General features: G+C 43.2%; 1 protein-coding gene across 3 annotated transcripts in view; it reads right to left on the bottom strand.

The window, feature by feature from the left end:
- Positions 1 to 17395, bottom strand: part of FNIP1 (folliculin interacting protein 1) — a 64167-nt gene that overhangs the window by 13498 nt on the left and 33274 nt on the right. For 2 of the 3 annotated variants that reach the window (XM_053956318.1, XM_053956319.1), the window contains exons 3-11: positions 15235 to 15378; positions 10968 to 11068; positions 10640 to 10714; positions 10055 to 10146; positions 7518 to 7601; positions 6462 to 6533; positions 5499 to 5634; positions 4765 to 4966; positions 4295 to 4380 (exon numbers count right to left, since the gene is read on the bottom strand). In XM_053956318.1, the coding sequence (XP_053812293.1) occupies positions 4295 to 4380; positions 4765 to 4966; positions 5499 to 5634; positions 6462 to 6533; positions 7518 to 7601; positions 10055 to 10146; positions 10640 to 10714; positions 10968 to 11068; positions 15235 to 15378 (992 nt within the window). The remainder of the gene's footprint in view (positions 1 to 4294; positions 4381 to 4764; positions 4967 to 5498; positions 5635 to 6461; positions 6534 to 7517; positions 7602 to 10054; positions 10147 to 10639; positions 10715 to 10967; positions 11069 to 15234; positions 15379 to 17395) is intronic. The other variant, XM_053956320.1, reaches the window with a different exon arrangement.

The following is a 17395-nucleotide window of genomic DNA, read 5'->3' as shown; positions in this document are numbered from 1 at the left end:
AGCTTTCTATTCACAGCCCATTAACTGGAGCGGATGTTAAAGATAACGAAAAAAAAAAAAGAAACCTCAAGTCCAAGGATCTCAAACTCAAGGAGTTTCAAAGCTCAAAACAAGTATGGAAACTTACACCCCGCAGACACAGGTGACCTGAGAAGCTGAAGATAAACAGCACAACTTAACATAAAATACAGCTTATTTCTCCATCCTATGCAAACTAACCCAAACCAAGCCTCTTGTAGCTCAGCTGTTTTGAAAAAAGAAACTACTTCTATACTAAAACCAACATATTAAAATACTTGTTTTCGTTGAAAAGATAGCCTGAGTCTTGTGATTCGTTATTTACTATTCTGGTAACCCTGGCTGCATCTGCAGCTGATAGTGTTTCCTCCGAGCCAGATCAGATTGCCCTGGCCCGTGGCCAGCAGGCATGTGACTGCAGTACAGGGAACCCTCCACGCCAGTGAAGGCAGCAATGCCACAGAGACCAAGGGCAAGGATTAACTGCTTCCCAGCTCTTCAAACACCCAGGGAAGGGCTCTCCTGCCAGATAGCAAAGGGCAAAAACGAAAACAAAACAAAAAAGCGACACAAAGAAACCTTCCTCAAACACTGCAGAGAAGTTAACTGGATTTTTCAAATAACAATCATTAAAAACCCACTTGGCCCCTCTCCTCTTGGCCATCTGCAGCAGCACCCCCTCCCCTCCCTCCCCACACACACACCCCAGCATGTGAGGGAAAGCTCAGTTCATGGGAGGCTCTGCTCTTTTGAGGGTTCCAGTACATTTAAATTGGTTTATATTTGGAAACGCCTCTGGGAGGCTGAACTCCAGCCTGGAGCCTCCAGGCACCTTGGCCCCAGCAAAGCAGCATGGAGCACAGGGGCAGAGGAGCCCCTCAGGAAACACCTTCACATCTCACAGCGTTTGAGAGACAATGAAGCCCAGCCTGGCCAAGCAAAAAGGAAGCCCTGAGCCAAGCCCAGCCCAATTCCTCTGGGGTCTGACTGCCCTGTGGGCGCAGGCGGCACCAAGGTGAGCAGCCCTGCTCCCACAGACACCACAGCACAGCTGCTCCCTGCTTCACCCTCACCCAGTACACCCCACAACCACCCTCGATTTCAGTACCAATTTTCAGTACCAATCTGAGACATCTTTCCCTGGTGCTGTACAAACCAAATGAGCCACACAGCTCCTCATGGATGAAAGCATCCTGCTGCAGCCCCCTTCCTCCCCAAGGAAAACACACTGACCCTCAGCACTGTGCCCACAGAGCTGCTCTGCTATTTAGGAGCCACAACATAACAGCAAAGAAAGAAAAAAATCAGTGGTTTATAAAGCTTAATTCACGTACATTTGTTTCTTATCCCCATTCCTTCCTTCCAAAGATGATTTTTCCTTAAAAAGGAACAGCAGAACAAAGGCAATCCCCACTGCAGGGAATGCAGGAGCGGGGCTCCCCCACAACTCAGTGCCCGTGCTGGCACCACTGAGCACAACGCACCACTCAGCTCACAGCAGCATAAGCTGCTTAAAAATTACTGGCAGAAAATGGGATCAAATCTGTCTGCCAGAGAGCAGAGAGGTGTTTCCCCAGGCCCTGCGATCAGGGTTTCCTTGCCAGCCTGTGTTTGTGCCACACAGGTATTAGTCACATGCATAATCTGTGTTATCAATGTGCTGCGTTGGCCTCAGGGACCGGGGAGCCAAAATGTTTATGCAAGTACAGTAGCTTATTTCGTAAGTCATGTGTCTGCACAGCTGACATCCACAGAGAGTTCTAAGCCTCTAAGTCAAGTGTTAATAGCTAAACCCATCAGTGCTTTAGAAAATTAAAAATTGCTGTAAAGTGACTAATGATGCAAAGGTAGGCCTGGAGCTGGGCACCAAACTGATGGCAAATTTATCAACAGCCTCCATTTGCAGAAGCAGCCTGGGCCTTTGAGAGAAGACAGCTTTGTTTTCCAGCTTTGACCCAGCTCCCTTTTTGCAGGCAGTGGAGTGACCTAGAGCCACAGCCCCTTCCCTGCAGAGAGGACTCTGGGGTGGCATGCTACCTTCCCTGATCAGCAGGGCAGCACATCCCCCATGCCCACTGATCTGAGGTTATTCTTATCACCAGACGAGTGCACATCAGCTACTCTTGAGCACCTCTGAAAATCTGGGGGGTTTAAAGAAAAACAAAGAAAAAAATATTCACCTTAAAACAACTAGACTGCAATCAGTTAAACCAGCAACAGGATTACATTTTAGACTCATCAACCCACTGAAGTCAGCACCCTTCTTCCCTCCAGCACAATTTGCTAAGAGGACAGCAATCAACACAAGTCTCAGGTTCACCAAAGGACTCGTCTCCTGACTTCCCCGTGACTTCAGTGGGAAAGCAGACACCTAAAGAGATAATAGTGTCCTAAATGGGTTTGCTGAACCTGTGCCAAAGCATCTTTGCATCCAGCCTTTGGTATTTAAATATACCTCTCTCTTCTTACCAGACACATCCTGCATTGCTTTGAAAAGCAAGGGGGTCTTGCATGTCACAGAAATGAGGGTGACACATGCTCTTGCATCTCACAGGGGCACAAGGACCCTGCCTCAAATGGGGGCCCCAGCTGTTGTCCACCTCTGAATGCAATCCCTTAAAAAACCCCAGCAAAACCCAAACTTGCCAAAGGCTGCTGCCCCAGGAAATTAATTTCTATGAAATTAAACTGGATTTCATTAACTTCATTACACTATTAAAGAGCAATATTTATATCACCATGGAAACCTCTGCACAGAACTGGTGGTTACATGCTCCAAGTGCTGGTTATGCAATGGCCATGTCATGGGAATGATCCCAGCTCCTGGTGTGCAGTGAGTGCCAATCTGCCTGTGTCTGCTGGGACAGTGCTTTCTTCCTGAGCCTGACTACAGCAGCCTTCCTCACCCCATCCCAGCTCAGCACTGCTGAGCATCCCTCCAGGAGGAAAAGCCAGCACAGGAGATTTGGCCTCTGTTTTCAGGGTTTTTTTTTCCTGCTCTTGACTTGGGATAGGTGCCCCTCCCCAGTCCTCTGGAACTGTTTAACTTGGAAGGACAAAGGAGAACAGGCAAAGTCCGCTGAGTATATCTTGAGGGGGAATGTTTTGGGGGGAAGGTTTGGAAAACAGCTAGGGAGCTGGTGTTAACAGAGGGTAGGAAGGCATAGAAATGGCTCAGGGAGAGACCTGGGAGGAGAGACAGAGCAGAGCTGTGGGAGTGGAGGAATCACTGTGGCTGCTCCGAGTTGCTGAACTTGTCTCAGGCCCCTGGGCTGGATCAGCTGCTCCCAGCAGTCATGAGCTCCCTCTGCTCCCTCTCTTGGCACAGCTTATCCCATCCACCTCTCACCACAGGCCCACGTGCTCCCTCTTTTTCTGCCTTCTGTCCCTACAGGACATATCCTCTGCCCTTCCTTGTGACTGCCTGGAGGTGAGCTTCTAAAAAAATTTAAAATACGCTGTGCTTTCGTCCTGCAGCACCACCTAATCCATGGTATTCAGGTAAGAAGTGGAATTGTGGAAAAATAAGTGAGCCCTCAGAATCCTTCTCTGTTCAGTAAAATACATCCTGATGTCAGAAATTTCTTTTTATAACATCAGAGAGCTGTCTTCAATAATGTCTCTAAAAAGTAGCTCTACAGTGGTTGTAAAAGGAAGCACCCTGCCACTCCCATCTGAGAGGAGATGAATCACTCAAAACAGACGGATTTCATCTTAACTCCCTTCCCCATGACTTCAACTATGGAAAGAAAATACAGCTAAATGCCAGGGAAGTGCTTATCTGTGTTACTTTGTATAATAACTGTTGAACAGAGAGGCTCTGCAGGTACCAATAGCCAGAGATTACAGCACTGCATTTGACTGTGGGAAAAGACAGCTCTCCCTCTTCCTAGCTGTTTTTCTGAAACGCCTTTAGAGCACAGCTTAGAGAGGGGTCAGCTTTGCACTAGAGGAGGATTTCCCTAACAGGGCTTTGCAATGCTTTTCTCCCTCTCAACAGGCCACAAAAGACCATTTAAGAGGTCACCGGGAGCTTCCTTATCACCCAAAGCACAGAAAACCCTGAACACCTGTGTCCTGTTCACACACACTTGGAAAAATCCAAAACCTCAGACACATTAGGATGGCTTGGTATCACCAGTCCTTTGCTGTCCTAACTTTTGCAGAAGACTTCAGACATTTTAAGTTACTTATCCTGCATTAAGAAGATCCTTCTAAAACAGGCTCAAGTGCTTTTGAAGAAAGAGACAGAAAGTACAGGAGACATAGAGCTCACCTGAACTCATTTAGGGCATCCACAATTCTGTTATATGCCAAACTCCGCTGGCTGGCATCAGCTGATCTCCGACTCATTTTCATGGCCTTGAAAACAATCATTAAACAGATAAGTAACACAGAGCTACGGAAGCACAGAAAATGGAAAACCAAGTCATGTGTTTGACTTTATTTTTTGTTCAACCGGTCATGCAAATAATTATTTTAAGTGATAAAGTGACGGTCCAAGTGCCAACTTTCCCATCTGAGGGAAGACAGGTGAGGCACGTTTGCAGTTTCTGCCTCTTTTGTGCTTTTCACCATTCAAGGCATAAAAGGGGTCCAAGTTTTAACTGCAGTGATGCAATTCCCACACCCAACATAAAGTTGATCCCACTTTTGTAACTAGCAACAGGAGTTAGAAATTAATCTGACAGGGCTGGGAGAACATACAGCAGTACAAGTGTAAGAAGCCAAAGCAACTGTGTTTACCTGTTCTATTGCACTCTTCAGTTTGTTCATGTGACTCTCAAAAAGAGGGAAGTGTGAAAAAAAGAACTCGTTAAATTTGTTGTTTTCATCTTCATCTCTTGAAAGTGAAAAAATAACTCCAATTGCTATCTTTTTCTTCCTAACAATTCCTGGGTTTGGACCAGAGCTGTCATCTGACAAGTTGAAGCTTTCATCCATGGACCTTGGCGCATGAACAAAAGGGAAAGTTAATGTAATCCACTGCTTAATGTTGTACCTTGGTTTCCTGTGTGATTCAGTTCTTGAGCATTTAACTTCAACAAATACCTTTTGCTTGAATGTGTTGTCAAATCATCATCTTTGATAACAACCCCTTTGTGATTTTTTACAAGCAACTATTAATTGATTCTGCAATCACAAAATTCTGGAACCAGATTCAAAGTGTTCACAGGATCAGAATATGGTATTCTAGTTCTCTCCCATTCCTGCCACGAATTTGTGTTTTGAGTACAGTTTTAGGGCTTCTTATCCTCAAAAATACAGCCTACAGATTTACGTGTTGCTGAAGGCTTTCCAGTTAGTGAAAAAACAATGAACACCATGAGGAACACAGAGACTAAAAAAGATCAGCCTGACTTACACCTCTGTAAATACCCCACTGAAAGGATCAGCAGGAGCAGCTGTACATATGCAAGAGCAGAATCAGGCTGACAATGGTGTATGGGCAGCAAGCAGCACTTCCATCCCCAGCTCACCATCGAGGGAAGACCCCGTTCTCCAAGCTGGTGGTCTGGCTGCGACGCCAACGCCGCTGGTAGCTGCTGGCACAGCTCTTGTTGAACGAGGAGCCCGGAGATGGAAATGGAGTGATGAGCAGACTGCTAAGAGATGCTGCAAGAACAGGAGGAATAAAAACCTCTCCAGAAAAAAAGGGCATTTGGAATATAACACCAGCAACTAAACAAAGTCCCTTAAGATATACTGGTGTTGCTTCTCAAGTGCCTTCTCTTTTGCTCATCTATGTTTCTAATATAAAAATAACCAGTTTATAATGACATTAACAAGCCATACAAGCACAACAAGGGTGGGACGGTCCTGCTGATTTACATAATAGGTAATGCACAGGATGCACCTTGCTCAGCAACCTGAGTATCAGGAAATAAATTCCTTGTGGAAAGGAGTAATGTTGATCACATCCTTTAACAGTCTTTACAATCCTAGCCCAAGTGTCCAACATCCTGAATTTGGAGGGAAGAAAGGGGTGTTGTTGAGGCCAATTCATGTTTTAACATTACCATCACAGGAACACAGAATCACAGAATGATTTGGGTTGGAAGGGATCTGAAAGCTCATCTCATTCCATCCCCTGCCATGGCCAGAGATACCTTTCACTAGATCAGGCTTCTCTAAGCCCCACCCAACCTGGTCTCCTGGATTTGGAAAGGAGATGGCAGCAAGTATTGTTTAGAAATGCTGCAAGCTCATTCAATATTTACTCTGCCTTGCTTATTTACAGCAATAATATAAGACACTGCTGTCAGGTTACTGGGAGGTGCCCTCAACACTTGCACCATCTGGACCTGTACAGAGAGGTGTCATTAATGTCACAGAGCAAACCAGAACAATCCCATTTCAGCACTACTTCATGATGTGCAGAGATCCCATGACAAATGAATATTTTTGGAGTTTACAGGGTTAACACATGGAACTGCCATTACCAGATCTTGCTATACCGCTGTCTCTGTCCTCATTCTGCTCCCTCCCAGGCATATCCATAGGGTTGCTGTGAACTGTAAAACAAGGAATACCAATTAGCAGGGGAATGTACAGTTCCCTTCTTCTTTGCAGATCTCCATGTAATTAATGAAACAAAAACATGCTCATTAATTCAGATCAACAGCACTGCACAAGGCCATCACCAAGAAAGGCTGCTTAGCTGAACAAACCAAAACACTTACCTGAGAAGCCTGTATTAGTTTTTCTCAAGTCCATGCACCTATTTTAGTGCAAACTAAAACCAGGACTTTATTTCTTTCCATAGATAATTTTCAATAAAATTTTATTGTACCAAGAGGATGTTGGTCACATTTGTAGTACTCAGTGTATAGGCAAAAACCCACCAAAACTCAAAATAATCACAACTTCATTCCTATACCAGCTTTCTCAGGTATTACATATGTATTTTTAAAGGAATTCTGAATGCTGTCCTTAAGAAATTGATAGTTTTAAGATATGAGCAGTGCATTGGTTGTTCAACTAAGCTGTAAGCTGTCCAGATTCACAGTCTGCATATAGACAAGATCAAAGGTGTGTCAGGCTCAACAGTCTTTAAATGTGATATATTTTACAAATATGTGTGTGAAATAAAGCTACTCAGCCATGGAAATAAGATCCAGCCACTAAAAGCAAGAAATGTCCATTTGAATGAACCTAATTTAGCTCTAATTTTTACAGTTTGGTGGAAACCAATCCAGATTGAAATAGCTTGACATCACTGTGAAATATTATCCCCATAAATATTAAATCCATATTTAAATATTTAGGTTTCCAAAACAAAACAACACAGACAATCCCAAAGAGGACTATTAAATGCCTGCTGTCCTCTGGGGATTTAAGGAATTTGTCGGGAAAGGTAAGGGAGCAAACACCACTGTCCTTTTTTTTTTTTTTTTTTTAAATATGAGATCTTATTTGCAGGGCTAAACTACAAATCCACACAGTTTGTCACCCCAGCTAGACTAGCCCCACAGCACAGCACACAGCACACAGCAAACCTGCAAAGAAAGAGGCGCTCCGGATGAGGCGGAGCGGACCTTGCTCTGAGAATGCCCGCCTGGGGCTGCAAAGCTGGGAAAGACCTACATGGCAAAACGTAAAATACACATCAGAGAATGAGGTTAGTAAAGCAGAACAGTCCATAGGGAGGGGGCCAGGGCAGGGAGAAGGTTTGAGCCAACGTAAATGCAGAGTAACACAGGCAGGAGAACAGCTCTGAGGCTTTACCAGAACACTGATGCAAGGATGAGTCTCACAGCTGGCCTATACAGTATTTATAAATTAAAATAATAGACCCAGCTTTCCACTGTCTCCCACACAAGGATGGGGTTTCTCAAAAGGGCTTTTTAAATTTTTTTTTATTTTAAGGTTGAAAAATGATTAATTTATGCAGGCTCAAAGCCTAACTTGACCACAAACAGGAGATTCATCACAGAGTATAATGTTTGTTTTAACATCCACACTGGTGGGGTGCCTGGGAACACTGCTTCTGAAGAGAAGGAGGAAGGGGGAGAAAGAAGGCAGGAATTCATCTTAGTAGAACCAACAGAAAATTATATAGGCTGAAGTAGTTCTGAGAATAGTCAGTACATAAGTTGAATGAAATGATCACATAGAAAATAAATGTTAGCAGTCCCAGTAGTTCATTTTAAAAGTAATACTGGATTACAGATATACCAGGGAAACAGTGTATTCACTGTGCAAAGAGCCAGAAAAAACACATTAAGTATTTTTAAAGAGTTAATTGCCAGTCCCTCTCCTATATTTGAAGTCAATGCTCACTCAAAGTTTCCTGATTATACAAAACATGAAGGCTGCACCTCAAAGCTCCCTTCCATTCTCTTAGGCCTCCAGTCATTAAAAGGAACACATGACCAGGGCTGCTTTGTTTTTTTTTTTTTAGCCAGTACATCTGAAAAAAGCACCTTGTAAATAGTTCCCAGCCAAACCACATAGACCCTCCTCCTGTCACAGCAGTCTCTGCTGCTGAGCACAGTTCTTAGAAATGCTGCAGTTACAGATTAACTCCTCTCCCTGCTTTACCTAGGGTTCCCTCTGTGCTCAAATGGGAACTGTAAACAAACACTGTTTAAAACCTGTGCAGCTCAATCACAAAGAGAACTTCAGCATCCTCTTCTTGCTGGCAACCTTGTGCCTCTTGCCACACACCCTTGTTCCAAGGTGCCCATACCTCCTGCTCAGTTCTTGGGGCAGTCACCAGAGTCATCTCTCAGCTGGACACAGGTGAACAGGTGGCACTGGCTACACCTGAATCACTCCATGCCTAAGAGCTGCATTATCTGAACTGGAACTTGCAGTTTAGATCACTCTAATGCTACAACAAACTTCTGCCAGGCACAAGCCACAGCAAACCCTAACAGCAGATGAAGGTGATCTCCTGTCTCTTAGATCAGGCACCACATTCACTGCAAAAATCACAACTGAAGTCTGAAAGGACTGTGGGAAATGAATTTGTAGGTTGTAAGGTTCTTACAACCTTAATTGGTTTCTCTTACAAATGGACTACTGCAAATTATTTTAATGAGGTATACAGCTCATGAGCTTGAGAAGCATTTAAGCCCATGCTTGGGCACAGTCTCAGCGAAGTCAATGTGAAGGAAAGCAGTAAACACCCCTAAGATCTAGAACCACATCAGAGTCAGAAACCCATTTAAGAAAACACAGTCATCAAATATATTCCTTACTTCTGACCCTATAAAAGCATATTTTACACACAGCAATAACCTGGAAGGCAATTGTGAAAATAAACCCCTTATTCCACCTACAACAGACATTTGCTTGGAAAGTCAACGATCAAAATGAAGGGAAAGGGAGGATGTGCTGTAGAGCCATGGATTGGGCTGCTACACTGGACAACCAAGCACTGAAGTCCAGTCCTATCAGCTCAACTGCTCCCAAGAGGAAAAGCCAAGACCTTGGTTATCTAATGTTCATGGAGCCTCCACCCACAGCTCTTCCAGGGAAGCTGAGAACTGAGGATGCCAGATGGTTTCTCAAGACTGCTTAGCTCCCATGGTCAGCCAGAGGAGAGAACACAAAGATATTCTGTCTAATCTGATGCAAAGCTCCAGCACTGCTGTGCAAGGTTAACTGAGACTCGTACAGGACACATGGCTGCAAGTGCTCAGGTGGGCAGAGTAGAGAGCAGAACGAGAATTATTAATGAAAATAAAACCAGGGAACTGAGCCAGGCAGAATCAGTCCTGCCTGATCAGAGATATGCTGTTCAGGAATTTCTACAGAATGTTATTTTCCAGTATTTTCTGTATTTGAACTTAAATATATATAAATATTTCTATTATGTACTTTATATACACATATGCAGCTGTGTATACCGAATGACTGCTAATTCCCTGAACAGTCCAATTTATTCTCCTCCAAGCTCCATCAGCATTAATTTTCTGTTACATCTTCAGCTTTTTAAAAATTTGATTCTATTTAAAATTTTTGCATATTCTAGAATCTATGATTACTCAATTAAGGATATCAGCAAATAAAATCTCTTTGCAATTACCTATATTCCCAAGAAGTCCATTCATTATTGTACTGTGGTCAGGCTTTAATGTATTGCTGTCTTGATTAATGAACTCAAGACTGTCTTGCAACCTATAGCAAACATAAAACATACAACAAAACCAGTGATTTGCATTTCAGTAGAATGGAGAGATAGTTCATTATAGCCAAAATGGAACAGACAAGGTAAGAACACAGGCTTCTACTAGGAAAAGCTTTCACAGTCTAAGCCACATCCTCAGGTGGGTCACTTAATAACAGAAAACTAAACATGGAACCCTCTGAAGCCAGATATATTTGTGACACCTTTTTCTTCATCTTGGACTGAATCCCCAAGGTTGCAGGTAGGTACTTTTGTACCTTACAGTATGAAGCTTCACCATATCAGCATGGAAGGAGTGGTTCATTCACTCCCTAGAGCCAGCTGAGGTGAAGACAACCGTGAGGGAAAGGTGAGGACACCACTGACAGGGTGTAGCAAGGAGTTATTTTTTCAGAGAAAGAATCTGGAGGGTCCAAAGAAAGGCCTGTGTGTTCTTACATTCATCTGCTTCTGTGCAATTGCTACAAAGTGTAGTGCACTCACGTGTTCAGACTGCCGTAGATGCTGCTTCCCGTGCGAGCTGTGAACACCTTGCTGAGCATGAGCTGGGGAGGGGAGCTGGGGAAGAGGAGGGAAGATGTCAGTCAGACACAGTGCCAAGACAGGCTTTGTGCCTTCCATTCTACAGCCCTCCAGATTTTATTGACCATAACACAACATAACAGCCTTTTATTTCAAAAATGACATCAGACTGACTTTAAAGCAAACACAGAAATCCATTTTACTCTGCACTTGTGCCATTCAATTCATCGTTTATCAGCACTAAGGAGTGAGTCTTCTGGAAACACCTGCAGCAGAAAGTTGATCTTACCGGATCTGATGAATTTTCAATGTGGAGCCCTTGTAGCTCATGGCCACAGAGCCAAACATCATCTCTCCAAGCATGTTGGCATCTGAGGAGCACCGAGAACCCTGCAAAAATCAAGTCCACCAACATTTGGTTTTAAGCATTTTAGAGGCACACTTCTACTAAGGCAACACACAAGAGAGAAAATATTCCTTATTTAAAAGATAAATATCTTGCTGGAACACTGCTGAACATGCAAAATTGAACAGTTTAATCAAGATAATGCTAACAGAGAAAGTGATCTTCACACTGGCTGTGAGGTCAACCACTAAATCCATGCAACAAACCAAACCCACCTAGATGAGAGGAAGCAGATTCCAACAGCACTGAGCCAGGGGACTAAACTTTTAAGAATGTGTTAACACAGCTCACTGAATTATGCCTAAACCTTGTTCCTGCTTGACAAGAAGAATCAGCAGTTCACTGGAGATGTTAGACTGTGCAATGGAGCCAAATTGGACCAATGTTTACTTGACAAAGACTGATTCATAACTTATCCATGGATGATATTTTATATGGGATGAATCTCTCCCTGGTGCTTCTGTGCTGGCACCAGGAAAGAGCTGCAGCATCACGATGCCAGGCTAAAGGGGTGCAATTCCTGCTTCTCTGGTGGCAGGAACTTGCTGCAAGGCACAAAGGCTAAATATCAAGGAGCAAAGTCACTATGCTGCATCACTGGCTAGGGCAAATTCTGCAAACAAAACCCTAAAATTAAAAAATTACTCAGGGCAATCAACTGGAGACAACTGCTCTGCAGACAGACTTATTTGTGTGTTTTCAGTGACTGTGATTACTGTCCCTTTGTCCAGGGCTGTTTCACTCTAGGCCAGCAGAGTATAAGTTCTGGGTCTCCACTTGTGCCTTGCCCTGAATAATTTAAAATGTGGTGATCACTCTCTGACAGAGCTCAGCCAGTTCTCAGGTGAGGAGGTTTGGCACTGTGCTGAAGAGCAACACGTTTACTTCAAAGAGTATGATAGCATGTAATTACTCCATTCCTTGGAGTAATCCTTCTAAAAGATCCCTTAAACCACTCACAGAAACAACTCTGCTGGAAGATGCTCAGTGCGTCTCCATATTCCTTATCCAAGCTCTGAACAACCAGTATCCTGAATAGCCATGTATTCTACACAGGACCAAAATACAGAATGCCAGAATGATTTGGATTGGAAGGGACCTTGAGCTCATCCAGTTCCAGCCCCTGACATAGGCAGGAACACCTTCCACTATCCAGGTTGCTCCAAGCCCAGTCCAGCCTGGCCTTGGACATTTCCAGGGGTAGGGCAGCCACAGCTTCTCTGGGCACCCTGTGTCAGTGTCAGACAGTGAGCCTGGAGCACAACCAAGGCCAGGGTGTCCCCACCATAGACCACTACTGGGAGCAAGAACATCCCACTGTGAACATCCCACTCAGTGCTCCTGCTCACACCAGCCTGCAGAACAAGGGCAGGAACAAGGAACTTCTCATCAGCCAAAAGGCAACACACTTACAACATTTCTCAATTTTTAGTTTTTTTCAAGGACTCTCAATTAAGCTGATGATACCTTTAACTGCCATACTTTTAACCTCTGAAATCTATCCCTGCAAGGAGAGGGGATGACTGAAAGCAGAAACCACAACTGTAAAAATGAGGGTACAACTCCAAGGTTTGTAAGTGTTCAATGACAGGGCAAAAGCAGACCATTAGCTGGGCCTCAGTGAAATTTCCATCTCTGCCTCCCAGGGCATCCCACTGCTCAGGTGCACTGTAGGCAGTACTGGAAAAACCAGAATTTAAAACCAGTCAGTATGACCCAGCAGCTCCAAGGAAATCTCATCATAGATGTTAATGACTCCAGGAAATAACAGGTTTGCCAGCATCACAAAATCCTGTCTTAAGAACACTGCAAATTACTACAGCCTCATGCTATGACTGTTGTTTTTATATCTGTTGCAGATCTCCAAATGAAGGACACAATTCTGATTAAATGTCAAGTCCTTGATAGTGGGTTTTGATTTCAACTTTCTGCTGTTGTGAAAATATATTTCTAAAGCTCAGTAAAAATACTTTAAGTATTGATTTTCTTTGTCAGACAACCAAATTAAAGCATAAATCAGCTGCTTTCAAATTTAATTATAGGGGTTTCCCTTTCCTCTGAAAGACTGACAAGCCCTGCTGAAGGCAAAGAGTGTGATAAGATGAGCCCATGGCCTGTTCAGTCTGGCATTTCCTCTACAATTAATAACAGCAATTTTACCATGAATAACCAAAGACATATATTTAATGCATGGAAACACTGTTACAACTCAACTCTTCGGGCCTCTAACGCTGCAAAATACAGGTCACTCAAGACCAAAGCAGAGTACAACCAGCTGGGGAAAGGGGTTAAATATTAAAAACTCAAACAAAAGGTAGCCAAGGAGCATCTGGCAAAAAGGGCACAACCTGCAGCACTGACAGCCTGGACAAAAACCAACTCCTCAGGTCACAGTTTACAGCTCCCATAAAAACTGATCATAAAATAGCCACAAGTGTTTGTGATTGCACATTAGCATATTAGAGCATATTTGCATGATTTGGAAATTACATTTCTGAACACATTTACAGCTTTTAATACTCCCTTTACTGTACATAATGTCCTGTCAATAACTAAGTATATCTGTAAATTAAAAAGGTAATAAGGAAATAAATGTTAAATATGGGACATAATTACAAATATGGAACCCTGGAACAAATCCTCTGTATTTCACCTTGCTCATATATAATCAAAGTATATTTAAACAAGAAAACATAAAGCAGTATTTAAAAAATCCCATAGTACTATGTTATTTGAACTTCCATTTTACAGCCTTATAAAAAATAAACAAGAGAATTTATAAATACTGCAAATCCCGTAAGTAACCTCTGATTACAGATACAGCAGTTAGAACATAGGAAATGCCAGGCTGAGTGAAGTTTGGACAAACTTACTCTGGCCCTTCTGCATACCTGATACTAAATTTTATTGCACATTAAACAGTTCTGGTATTTTTGTCTCTCAGCTCACTTGCTGGGTAAGCCTGGAAGGAGTCTAATGAATGCAGTAGATAATTCACAATAAATATGCTGTGGAAGACCAACTTCAGCTGAAAGTGTGGGGCACAGTCACACAGCCACTGTTTTGAGTGAATGATACACATGAAGAAATGCAGACTTCAAAAGGAAAACTTTCCACAGCTTTAAAATACGCTCTCATGCCAAACACTAAAATTTATTTTGTTTAGTAACATTGAGCATTGTTTGCACAGAGCCTGCTCTGGAGGAGAGCCAGTTTCTAGGGAGTGGGGGGCATGGCTTTTCTTGGGCACACAGTGCACAAAGGAGGTTGCTTTGTGCTGGAAGGGAGCTGCTGACAGAAATGTCTCTTCCTTTCATAACCGCAGTTAAATGCCCTGCCAGGAAGGGAGGAACGGAAAACAGATCTTCAGCCACCTTACCCAAGCTGTGGAAAAGAGTGTGATGAGACAGAGAAAACAAGAATACACAGCTTGCCAAATATAGCAGGAGTTTAACGTGACAGTAGGAAAGTCAGCACTGGAAGGTTCTTCAATTCTATCTATGGGAGATTAAGACATCAGTAGTATTGTACTCCAGAGCAGGTTGTGGAGATAGCAGCTTCCCTCAAACACACAATTACTTCATTACAAAGAGTGAAAAGGGCTTAGTTCTATTTTAAGGTGGCTTAATATAAAACACTTGTGATCTGTGGAAGAAGAGATGACAAAAATATATCCGTGTCAGATGACTCTAGCTACTCTCATGGCCAAAATTTCTTATATAAAATGGAACTCAAGTGCACTGAATCCCTTAAAAAAGCTGTTACACAGACTATCCCTACAGACAACGTGTCTCTCTGTTATTTCCCTGGCATTTGACAAGAAAATAGACTACTTCATCTACACCAAGATATTTGTGCCTAGTCTGATCACACTAAATGAGTATTATCACCTGCATCACAAAATGGAACAAATGCCCTGGAGAAATCGCTGCCATTCAAGACATCCCAAGAGAACCAGCTGGCTGATTTTAGACTTGATAGTACCCAAAGCTACAGTGTTAAACATTCCTGAGTCATAACCAAGGTCTTGGTTCTGACTGAAAACTGCTCTCCACTGCCAGCCTCTCATTTCAAGTACTTTAAAACAGTCATGCCTCACCTGCTGTTAGGATTTGACATGCATTATGGAGAGACAAAAAAAGTGACTCACCTGGTATTTTGGGCATTGTTCTTTTGGATCAGAGAATGAGGAGGATGAATTGATTGAACTATCCAAGGAAGAAGAGCTGTCTCCTCCCGGCTTTAGCTGGCAACATTTCCCAAAAACTCTCACTTGAGCATCACTGCAGAGTTTCTGAAATAAAGACAACACATGTGACACACTAAGACCCACGACCTGAAATGACTGTTAGTATCATTGTACTTATGTGCTTAAGTAAGATATTTAACAGCTGAAAGGCTCATGCCCCAGGAAACAGGTAATAACAACATATAACCATATCTCTTGCAGCCTGGCTGTCCAAAGGAAAGCTGAGCTCTTTTACTTCCAATTAGCAAGAAGCCAACAGGTCACTACCACTCCATCTTCTTAAGTAGACTTTTTTAGACCCAGGATTAGGAGAGAGGTTGGTACCAAAGCATTTAAAGGAAGGATGACAATGTCCACCTTACTCTCTGTGCCTGCCAGAGTGGAGACGACACAGGAGTGTAAGCAGCACACAGGAAGGAGCAGCTCACCATTAATTATCAAGCAAGAATAACACAGAATTCAGGAGATTCATGTTACAAGGGCAAGTGGAGAGTAAAGATCCTGTTTTCCACAGATCTCTCCCTAGCTGCGTCTAAGCCCCCTAGTCTCTCTCAAGAGTGGCACAGAGGTGACACATTCCTTACATTTTCTGTATGAGGAAATTGTGAGGCTGAAAATGGACAACACTGAGAAACACAGTGTTACAGAGAAGGCAGGAAAGATTTGCAAAATTATGGAGAATCAATCCAAAAGATAAATTCTGACAGAGATTCAGACAGGGAGCAGAGCAGAGAAGAGAGTTTAGAGGGCCCAGATGGAGCTGGAACTGATGTACAGGATGGGCAGGATCTGTGTCCACTCTAGACACAGAGAATTATCCATCACTGGCATGGGAGATGCTTAACTATGTTTCATTCACTATTTAAAAGCATTTGTGATTCCCCTTGAGAATCCCAGCAGCATCCCGAGCAGAATCAGCATCCACCAAGTTAATGCAGTTTACACAGCATTGGCATTGCCAACCCTCTTCACCTAAAGATCTCAATGTATTTTTCACACACTCGTTACACTTCAGCACACCCCCATAAGGTTGGCATTATTTACATCTGCTGGTAGGCAGCACTAGGAGACAGAAATAGTTTACACTGCTCAAAATTCCACACTAACTCTGCCCTAAGACTTCCTTAATTACCATTTCCTACACAATCACCAAACCAGTAAGAGCAAGCTGGAAGCAAACCCTGCTGAAAGTAAGGTTTAAGGGATGGAAGGGAACACAGAAGTGCTGTTATATATCACAGCTTCATCTCTGGACTCACAGCTTCTTGCCACAAGCTTCCCCTTCATCCAAAAACATGGCCATGTCTCAACTTTTAAGGAAAAGGCATAAAGAAAAGTGTGAAATAGCCAAGGCACACATTAGTAACTCCATGATTGCTCAATAATTAGCAATAGCTGTTTGAAAAAAATGACTGGCCTTACTGCTGTGGAGGGATGGGAGTCCCCATGCCTCTGTCCTAGGTTGTCCACATTACTTTTCTAGGGATAGGTGACTTAAATTTGGGTGACTTAAACTGTGGGTGAGGTTTAGCAAAGCAGCAGAAAATGGCCAGGATTATAAAGCCCCACGTGGCAGCCTTCACTGCTGCTCCCTCAGAGAGCTGTGCCACAGAAAACCTCAAGGAAAAATGAGCAGAGAAATTAGTAACTCCGCGGCAGAGGGGAAGGCAGTGTTCACTTTCCCCCAGCCCTGTCAGCTTTCCTGACACACAGCAGTGTCCTCTCCTTTCGACATAGTGGAGAGCTCGTTGAAATCCTGCAATATGTAAATTTGCTAATGGCTACTGAGGATCTGTGACTTGAGCACAGTGCACAATGGCTGGAACATGTGAACGATCATCATATGACTTCAGTAGGAGCTCGTGAACTAGAATTGCATTTTATCTCTGACACAAACAACAATGTCCTAGGCTAGGCAAGCATCATGTGATAAAACCACATACAATCCACAGGGTTACAGCAGCTTTTGCAGGCAAACCACATTTCAGCTTGCATTTTCCATCAGATGTTGAAAGTTCCTTCTAAAATGTTACAATTATAACTAAGCTTCCTTGAGACTGTA

The sequence above is a fragment of the Vidua chalybeata genome, chromosome 15 (genome assembly GCF_026979565.1).
Source record: "Vidua chalybeata isolate OUT-0048 chromosome 15, bVidCha1 merged haplotype, whole genome shotgun sequence".
Lineage (NCBI taxonomy): Eukaryota > Metazoa > Chordata > Aves > Passeriformes > Viduidae > Vidua > Vidua chalybeata.
Note: the sequence above shows the minus strand (reverse complement) of the source record. Positions and strands in the feature narration are given on the sequence as shown.